This window comes from Helobdella robusta (genome assembly GCF_000326865.2).
Source record: "Helobdella robusta unplaced genomic scaffold HELROscaffold_29, whole genome shotgun sequence".
NCBI lineage: Eukaryota > Metazoa > Annelida > Clitellata > Rhynchobdellida > Glossiphoniidae > Helobdella > Helobdella robusta.
The window spans coordinates 1,570,973-1,581,784 of record NW_008704475.1 but is presented as its reverse complement, the minus strand read 5'-3'; the positions used below and the strand labels follow the sequence as shown (position 1 = coordinate 1,581,784).

The following is a 10,812-nucleotide window of genomic DNA, read 5'->3' as shown; positions in this document are numbered from 1 at the left end:
AGAATAGGACCTAGAACCGTAAAGACATATATATATATATATATATATATATATATATATATATATATATATATATATTATAAAAAAAAGAAATATTTATTCGACTTCAAAAATAAAATAAGATAAAGATAACTGTGGAGTCGACAATTAACTCATCGAGCACAGCCACCTTAACAATAAAAGAAACAAAATATAAATGTCATTTAAAAGTTAAAAACGTTTTTTCTGTTTATAAATTATGTGTGCCTAGTAATATTTCTAATGTTCGTTTTCAAAGTCATTCTGTTTATTAAATCACATTGAAAGCCTTTTTTCAGAATGTCCTTCCAGGTTCTGTGTCCTTTCTGGTTTTTTCAAAGCTAAGATTTTCGGTCAAGTCAAATAATTGTTGAGCGTGGATTTGACTTTTTGATTATGTTATTGTACGCTCTCTTCATCGGATTGTTGGTGTTTATCGATTTGGTGATGCTTTTGTAGGTGTCTGCCGTGTTGCGATGTACAGAGAACACATTGATTTGTTTAATATGTTCAGTACGTTTTTTTGGTATGTAGAATTTTATTTTGTTTATCAAAGCAATTGTTTTTGCCATTTCACTACAAACATTTTGTACACGTGATCGAAAGGTTAATTTGTAATCTAGATTGACTCCCAAGAGTTTAATTGTTTTATTTGCATTAATTTCTACTCCATTTATTAAAATTTTAAATGGTGACTTGTAACTTAACTTTTGAATTGGACCAAATATAAGTAACTGAGTTTTTCCATTGTTCAGTGTCAATTTACTGTATTCTAACTAGAAAACACCACGTTTGATTTCACTGCTGATGTCTGCGATTAATTTGTCAATGTTCATGCCAGAAGTGAAGAGATTAGTGTCGTCGGCGAAACATGCACATTGCTGAGACATTTGGCCTATCGTTGATGAACACTATGAAAAGAAGAGGACCTAAGATGCTTTCCTGTGGTATGCCAATGATATTTGTTTTAGTTGCTGATTGTTGATTTTGCCAGTAGACAAACTGATTTCCTTCGCTCAAATAATTTTGAAACCATCTCAGTTGAATGCGCTGGCACTTAGCCACGTTTTTTTAAATGAAGGGGGCACATTTTTTTGTGGTGGGCAACTTTAACAGTTATTTCATTTCACATTTTATATTATTTTCTGCAAAATATCAGTAACAACAATAAAAATAATTGTTAATAATAATTATAAAAAGATTTTTTACAAACTTTTGTTTTTTCAGTTTGTAAAACAGTTCATTATTTAAAATTAATCTTAAAAAATCACAATTATTTCAATTGTATCCTATTGTTTCAGAACGCTACCAGTCCACATTTTTGCAAAAGAAAAATACCACACATACAATACTGATTTATCAAAGTTATCGCATGAACAATGAAATTACTATATATTATTTATACCTTGTAAGTGTCTAATAGTTTTATCTATTTAGTAAAATTGTATTTTTCTATTCTTTTCTTTTGTGAGTCATCGACATTCTCCGACGTCTGTTAATTTGTGTGAGAGAAAATTTTGACTTACACATTGCTGTACTGCAAGCAAAAATTTGACCGATGATAGCAAGCTAAAAAAATTTTCAAAAGCTTGAAAATTTCATTGAAAAAATTATGCCTTTCAATGTTTTTTTTCTTAAGGAAGTGTTTAGCTACATTCATTTCTTCTCTGCTTGAAGTGATAATATTGTACTTTTAAAATAATTTTGCTCTTTATGATCCAAACTTTCTGATGCATGTATTGCTAGTCGAATAGCATCATCATCCATTTTAAATACTTTAATAAAACAAACGGTAAAACATAAGACAAAACGCAGGGCGCTGACAAATTGTAAAAATAAGTTTTCAAAAAAAAAATTTTACAGAAAAATTTCCAAAAATTTGATATTTGTGAAAAATTTCCAAAAATTTGTGAAAAAGTCATTACGAACGCAAAATTTTATAGTAAATGTAGTTTAAATAAAAGTATTTCATATTTAAAATTATTTATTAAAAAAAAACATTATTAATTTGTTATGAAATTTTAGTGTGGGAAAACCGGTATTCTAGGGTTGTTATTGCCTCCACCCTTCTGGCTACGACCCTGATGCCACGTATTCCGTAGTGTTTTGCAGAAGAATACAATCAATACAATTGAATACCTTTAAGAGATTGAAACAAGTGCCGACAATGAATTTTTGTTTTTCGGCTGCTACGCCTATTTTTCTTATCAGTTCAGCCATTGCTAATTCAGTTGAATTACTCTCTCGAAATCCGAAATGTGATTCATTTAGTATTTTATATTTTTGTAAAAAAGAAATCAACTTTTTATACATTAATCTTCCAACTATTTTAGAAAAATTTAATAAAAGTGCAACTGGTCGATAATTTGTCATATCGTTATTGTTTGCGTTTTTTTAAAATGAGGATTATTTTTTAAATATCTTGGAAAAATGCCTGTGTTGAAGGAACGATTTAAGTAAATTTCAATTTTGGGTGCAAATGTGTGAATTAATGATTTTATTATTATTTTATTATTTTTATCATCCCAACCGGTTGATGATTTTGGTTTGAGGAGTTTTGTTTTTGCCATGCTTTCTTCACATGTGGTTGATAAGCCAAAAAATAAATTTGACAATTTGTTTGTTAAATATGTTTTTCTAATTAGTTGAACCGGTAAATGATGAAATCTGGGGCTATATTGATGAAGTAATCGTCCAAATTGTTTGCAGAATCGCTGATAATTTGGTTGTCAGATATAATTGCTTTGTTGTTTTATGATTTTTAATAATACTGTTGATGATGGACCATGTTCTTTTATTATCTTTGTTTTTGTGAATGTTTTACTAACTTAACGAAGGAATGACTGGTTTGTTTATATTTAAGCAAATTTTCGATTCTAGGGTTTTAACATAGATTTTATGAAATTTTTTTTTCTTTTAAAATAGCAAGTTATCCATGGCTTTTCAATATTCAGTTTTTATGCATTTCGCAGTAAAGTTATTTGACAATATTTATTGAAACTTGATGCATATATTTGAAAAAACAACTGAAATGTGGAATTTGTATTTTCACAATTTAAAACATCCGACCATTCATTTAATTTGCCTATTCTTTCATTCATAAAAAACACCTTTTTTCGGTATTTTTGCTCGGTGATTTTATTAATTTGTTGATTAACTATTGCAAAAATTGGGAATTGATCAGATAGATCGTACAGTTGAGCTCCGCAAAATTCGACGTTTTCTGAATCATTCGCAGAGATATTGACAATGATCAAATGTTTGGTTAAACTTAATCCAGTTGGTATGCTGATCAGGGGTTTTAAATCATAAGATGCAACAATTTGTAGAAGTTTGTTAACATTTGAATCAGCTTCAAGTATACTAATAATTTAATCTCTCATTAGATAAAACAATTTATTCTCAAAACTCAACTTATGTAGAATTCATTGCAACTGTTCAAGGGACGTTTCGGCATCATAATTTGGGTGACGATATATGGTCAAAGCTATCGCGTTTTTAAATGAGTCCTTTAATATTGTTATACCAAATATTTCAAATTTATCGCCAAAATTATTTAAATCTTTCCTTATTTTAAAAACAATGTTGCTATCTACATAAAAATCAGCGCCACCACCATGCTTACCATACGTTTTTCCCCACAAAATCAAAACCATCAATATTTATCAACCTGTTGTTACTATCATTTAACCAAGTTTCAATAATTCCAATTAAATTAAACTTAAAAGAGAAAAGATTTATATATTCAAATGAATCTTCTGATTTATTAACTAAACATTAAATATTACTTACATGTATGATATTAAAAAGAGTTTTTAGATTTTTTAAATTTAATACATCTGTACAAATCGTTTATTTTTTTTTAAATTTTCATAAATTTTGCAATTGTTATTAACATAAATGTCTGTTGGAACATCGAGTTTATTCATTGCCGTTTTTACTTGTGACTGCATATGCTGACAAATCGTCGAAACGTCACTCACGAAATATTATTTGCTTTGGTCAATTTTCTTTTTTCTTTTACTTAGCAGATTTTTTGTCATAAATACCCATTAGGAAGGCAGAACTTGTCTGTTGAACGTCGATTTTGTCAGCATTGGTATCTTATGTGTTGTTCGATGTTGTAATTTGTTTTGAGCGACAATTAAAGATCGAGTTTTTTATTGGTTAGCAACTAATCACCTCAATTTTTAATCCATCAATATGCTTTTATAACTCTTTTGAGGTGCTTTGTTGATCCAATCGATCAATGTAGAAAACTTTTTTTGGCAATGACGTCATTGCTTTCGAATTATTAAAACTAAATATGTTTGGAACTGATTTATGTAAACCTATTTCTATTATATAAATTAACATTTCCAGGGCAGACTATTCATTGTTTAGCCTCTTCTTTATCCGCTTTACTTGCTTGAAGTTGACGTTTAATTTTGGGTATAATTTCATTTTCTTCTAGTTCATCAAACGTGTTTGTAAGTTTTGGTATCAGCTTTGAAAGTTCTTCTATTTCTAATCTAAGATGTGATAATTGAATGGCGGCACTGATTCTATTCTTTTTCTAAGATTTTGATACAAATTATCAAGTGACGGATATATAGATCGTCATAGGACTCAAAAGGTTGCAGTAGTCTAACCATTGTTAAAAAAATCGAGTATGGCAAGCAATGTTGTGGCCAGTTGCAGACATTTTCAAACCTCACTTTCATCTCTAAAATTGTTGAACTAACATCGCTTGTGAACTTTTCGTCAATCGCAACAACAACTTTTCTATCTCTAATCTTAAATGTGATGATTGAATGGCGGCAAATTTTGCATATACATTTTGCATTAATTCTATACTTTTCCTAAGATTTTGATACAAATTATCAAGTGATAGATACATAGGTCTCAAAAGGTTGCAGTAGTCTAACCCCTGTTGAAAAAATCACGTATGGCAAGCAATATGGCCAGTTATGTGATGTTTTATGTTTTATTTAATATAAATTCGATTCAACACAAGTGTGCGTTACGATATCTCCGTTCATTTTATTATCGTCCCAAAGATACTAAATACATAAAGATGCATATGTCACATCTCCCCTTTTAAAAGTTCAATTTTATTGTTTTTATTTAATACAAATATTTAATTAAGAACATAGTCCTTGAATCTAACAGGGAGTTTTGATGAACGACTACTTCGTGTCCTCAGGATGGATTCTTGGGAAGACTGTGTGGTGTCATCTGTTGGACTGTTGCACTGAGGGTGAATTGGGGATTCCAACCTTTGTGGTTGTGTTGTTTCTAATGGTGAAAAATGATCTGTGCTATCATCCACTGGTGGTGCGCATATAGGTGAATCTTCTTTGGTGTAGACGAGATCTCTTCGGTTCCGTCTTAAAGTTGAACCATCCTCTGTGTCAACAATGTATGATCTTGGAGCTTGATGTTTAAAACGAACAATTCCACGTTTCCATGTTTCATTGTGATTCATACGTACTACATCTCCTTTGTTCAAACTTAGAAGAGGTTTCGATTTACGGTCATAATACTTTTTTGTTGTTGCTGTCTGTAAACTAGATTATCTCTTGCATCTGCGACTTTGGGAAATTGTAGAAAATTTAGTTTGCTGCATGATGGCAGTCCTATCAGTGTCGGGGCATTGCTATTAATGATATAACATTCTATAAAATTTCAACAACTGATGATCCTAGAGGCTGAAGTTTTCCACTGCCATAAGGTTTAAGAACTGTGTTGGTCTTTGTTAGCTTTGATCTTTTAGGAAGTTTTTAAAAACTGTTTTTGACATGACGTTGACTTCAGCACCTGTGTCTAATTTGCATCTGACTTTCATGCCATTTAGATATAGTTCTTTCCACCAACAATTTTCCTGATTCGCAGTGCAACTATGTATGGCTAATTCACCAATGACGAAGCTGTTTATATCTTCTTCAACTGCATGAATCGATGATCTAGATGATGGCGATGCTGAACGTGAATGGTTGTCTGTAAATATTTTTAAATTTTTATTTTTTCCTTTGTTTGACAAGTTGGTGGATTTACACATCTTACCAAAATGGTTTTGTTTTAAACATCTGTAACATTGTTTTCCAAATGCTGGGCATTGTTTCATAGGATGAATTGTGCCGCATCTTTCACAGCCATGTTTGTTCATTTTGTCATTATTTTGGTCTTTTTTTTGCCAGACCTCACAGAGTTTATTGTTGCTGGTAACTCGTCACCTTTTATGGTTTTTAATTGTTTTCGAGTAACCTCAGCAGCTCTGCATAATTGAAGGGCCTTTGTGAGAGGCAATTCCGGTTCTCTCAACAATCTTTCCTGAAGATATGCATTTGCACAACCCAAAACTACTCTGTTACAAATCAATGACTCCTCCTGTTCACCAAATTCACATGATTTGGTTTGGAGACGTAGCGTGGTTACAAATGAATCTACCGGCTCATTTGTGTCTTGTAAGGTTTTCCAAAATTGGTACCTTTCAAAAACAACGTTTTTACGTGGTGTCAAATTTTGCTTTTACTGCAATTATTCTATCTTTGTTCTCTGGCGGGTCAAAAGTTAATGCGTCGAAAATGTGAAGTCCCTCATCACCAATCCAACTCAGAAACATCGTAACTTGTACCTTTTCTGGAAGCTGGTCCGATCGAGAATAAAGAAAAAATAGCTCAAATCTCTGTATCCATACTTTCCAGCTCTTTTCAACATTGACTTAATCGAACTTCAACGCCGGAGGCGGTTGAAAACTTTTAAAAACGTCAGTCTTTTTGATAAATTTATTTATAAAACTTATACCATCGTTTAAACATTTATTTTTACTATATTTGATATTTAAACAATTGTCGACTGCGCCATGTGATGTTTTATATGTTTTATTTAATATAAATTTGATTCAACACGAGTGTGCGTTGCGATATCTCAGTTCATTTTATTATCGTCCCAAAGATACTATATACATAAAGATGCATATGTCACAAGTTACAGACCTTTTTTTTTCTAACTCACTTTCATCTCTAAGAATATTGTCAGCTTCTCGTCTATCTCAACAACAACTCACTGCTTCAAAAGGTTCAGTCAGGTTCTCGTCGAGCACATTCAACAGAGACAGCGATATTGAAAGTGTTTTCTGATGTCTGTGATGCTGTTGACGCTGGTAACATTGCATTGCTTACACTCACTTCTTAATGTAAGCGCTGCATTCGACCCAATAGATTACCAGTTTTTGTTGAAACGACTTTCAACTTCATATGGTATTGTAGGAGATGCATTTAAATGGTTTCAGTCCTACCTAGCAAACGGGACTCAAGTTGTATGTGTTGGTGATGATGATTCAAACACTGCCTCTTCAGAGGTAACCATTAGTGTTTTACAGGGTCTTTGGTTCTCTGTCATACATCATGTTCACTGCTGATATTGCCAACGTCTTGGAGACAGCAGACCTTCATTGTCACTTTTATGCCGACGACATTCAACTATATGGATTTGAACTGCCAAAATCATCAAATCATGTAAATGCTACTGTGTCTGATGTGAACGCAGTGGGAAATTATATACTATCAAACAGGTTGAAACTCAACATTGACAAAAGCAATATATGTGGATGGAAACATCACATGGTCTTGGTCACATAAATTAATTTAAAGATCCAGTAACTAATCTCGGTGTTATACTAGATTCAGACTTATCAATAGAAAGTCGTATAAAAAAAACTTTGCGTCGATGTTTTATCAGCTGCACAAAATTAGATCGATTAGATGTTATCTGACCGTTGAATCAACAAAATGCTTGCTTGTAGTTTAATTTGTAGCAACGTTGATTACTGCAACGCGATAATATACGTGATCAAACTATCCCTTCGTGATGACATGCAGTCTATTTTTACGCTGCTGTTAGATTGGTGACGGGGTATTTGAAGTTCGGCTCAATTTCGGCTTACATCAAAGATGAGCTACATTGTTTTGTTCAAATTAAGCTTTTAACTCTGTGGCTCGTCTAGTTGTTCGTGCCCCTTTCTTTTCTCATATATCTCCATATCTTGTTCTTTTGCACTGGCTACCTATGAAATATAGAATAATTTTTAAAATTTGCACATTTATATATAAATCTCTATCTAAATTATTTTCTAAGTACTTATCAGATATATTTATTGAACCTAAACGCCCCAGTTTACGATCGTCGTCTTCTTCTCGCTTCTTTTTAACTCGTGTTAAACACTTTTTTGCTAAATCTGCTTTTGCTTTTTCTGGCCCTTTTCTCTGAAACACTTTACCTACTTTTCAGACTACTTCTCCATCACTTACGAAGTTCTGAGAAAATCTCAAGACCCATCTATTTGCAAAATTCATTGAGGAGCGCTGTTGAACAATCTGGAAATAGCGCTTTACAAGCTAATTGATTGATTGATTGATTGATTGAGCTTTCATTGTCAAAAATTTACTGGCCGCGATGCTTCAAGTTATTGGAGAAAAAAACAACAATTAGTATCTGAAGTTGCGAACCGAAAGAAACTAAGATCTTCCGATAATGGAGATCTTGTGCCTTCAAAATTCAATTCATTGCGCGTCGGTAAAAGAAGATTCTCATTATTGTCAGCACAAATTTGAAATGATCTACTTGTAGAACTAAAATTTATTGACAGCACAACCCGAAAGGTTTTCAAGAAGCGTTTAAAAATCATCTGTTCAACAATCCACAGCGAAGCTAGTGCTTTTTAGGTTCTTTCAAAAGGTACGGTATACAGTTCATGCAATACAATGCACTACAATACAATACAATTTTGACTTCAATGTTAAAGCTTCATCTTTAACCTCTTCCGCAGGCATAAGCTTTTTTCGACTTTTTCGGCCCATTTTTTTCATAGGTATTTCCATTTCTTCACAAATTTACAAAAAACAAAAGTTATGGCTCGGCCACTCGCGTCCAATCGATGTTGTGCATGGCCGGTCAAACACGACTGCAGTATACACAAAAAATTCGCAAGTGAAATTGAATCAAGTGACCAAATGGTTATTATTGAACAATTAGACACTAAACTACAGTTACATTCAATTACGAATAAATAACTGAACGTTCAAATATGCAAAATTAATAACACATTCGAACGAACAATTTAACGTAAATGAAAATAATTAAACTCTAAAAAACAATCACATGACCGCACACTGTTAACAAAATTAAACTTTTAAACAAATACTAATAAGTTAAACGCACATACGAATATAGAGCAAACAAACTTCAAACGCACGTACACGCACAATTAAACAAACTAAACAACCTAACGTAAACTATAAATGAAACAGTGAAATACAAAATCTCTAAACACGACAATGACTACGCAATAAATTGGAAGTTAACTAATGCCGAACATGCTGTAATTTTCATCGATAATTGCATTTCTGACAGTCCTAATCCAATATATATATATATATATATATATATATATATATATATATATATAGGATTTTGTCGTCTATACGGTTATTAAGAAATATCACCGCACTTTCCGCATTGTTGAGTTTGTAACTAAGTTTTTCAATTTTTCGAACAATTAAATTTATTCGAATTAATAATAAAATTTCTAATTATTTTAGATTGCATTTTTCTTATTTACATAAAAGCTTTTTTCGATAACCTTTACCATCGTCAGTGTTATAGAGTTTGTTATATTGTTATATTTAGTTCATCCGGTATTTATAGTATTTTTAACAAAGGAACTCTAAGTTTCATTGTTTCTTTGTGTGAGTAATTTCTTTGTTGGTAGAATCGTTACAGCCTGTTGTTGGATGTTTATTACAGGGTTTCTATTTTCTATTAATAAGGCCTCTGCCATTTTCAAATTGCTTATATTATGGTTGTAATATAACGCTTTGGTATTTGAGTTTAATATTTCTCTTGTTACTTTTATTTGGTGTAAATCCATTAGATGATTTTTTATTGCACCATTTTGTGTATGCATTTTTAACCTTCTTGATAAAGTCGTAGTAGTAAATCCGATATATTCTCTGCTTCGGTGCCTACAATCACCGATTTTACAATCAATAGAATATACTAGATGATTGTTCTTTATTATCGATTCTGGTTTAATATTGCAATTATTTTTAAGAAGAAGGGATGAGGTTTTGTTGTTTGTGTAATAAATCCTAAGTTTTAATTTATCAATTTAGTTGATAGTTTTTACATTACCGTTTAGAATCCTTTTTATTATTTTCTCATCGGTCTTATAAGCTTTCGACATCGTATTTTTGTAATAAAGTATTATGTCATTTGTTGTTTTATCATAGTTACTTTTGTTTGTAACGTCACGTTCTTTTTTTCTAAATATTTTTATCAATAAATGTTCTTTTGTAACCATTGTTAATTGGCATGTTGGTTATCCGCTTGAGTTTAGTTACTCTATCCACTGGATCTGTGGAATGTGTGAAGGCTCGATTAACAAATTCACACATTCTACAGATCCAGAGGTTAGAGTAACTGAACTCAAACGGATAACCAACATGCTAATTAACAGTGTTTACAAAAGAACATTTACTGAAAAAAATTTTGAACAATTATTTTATCAATATTATTCATCAATAATTGCCATCTAAATTCATTTTGACAAAGTCAATATTTTCTTATATAAACAGCAAAAAGCGCTGATGATGATTCATTCGAAATCGAAATATGGAATTTGCAGCATGAATTCGGAAAATAAGTTTATTTTGAATTTTAATAAAATAAACGTTCACCAAAAAACTTTAGTGAGAAAAAATGAAAAAACGAACTACAAACATATTTACGCCAAACATTCGGTAGAATTTATAG

General features: G+C 31.5%; 1 protein-coding gene across 1 annotated transcript; it reads right to left on the bottom strand.

The window, feature by feature from the left end:
• Nucleotides 1-5,137: 5,137 nt before the first annotated feature.
• On the bottom strand, nucleotides 5,138-6,166 carry HELRODRAFT_174327 (hypothetical protein; the record flags this gene model as incomplete). The annotated part of the gene is made up of 3 exons (XM_009020851.1): nucleotides 5,138-5,406; nucleotides 5,818-5,979; nucleotides 6,064-6,166. 3 exons carry the CDS (start codon nucleotides 6,164-6,166, stop codon nucleotides 5,138-5,140), a joined length of 534 nt encoding a protein of 177 aa, XP_009019099.1.
• Nucleotides 6,167-10,812: the final 4,646 nt, after the last annotated feature.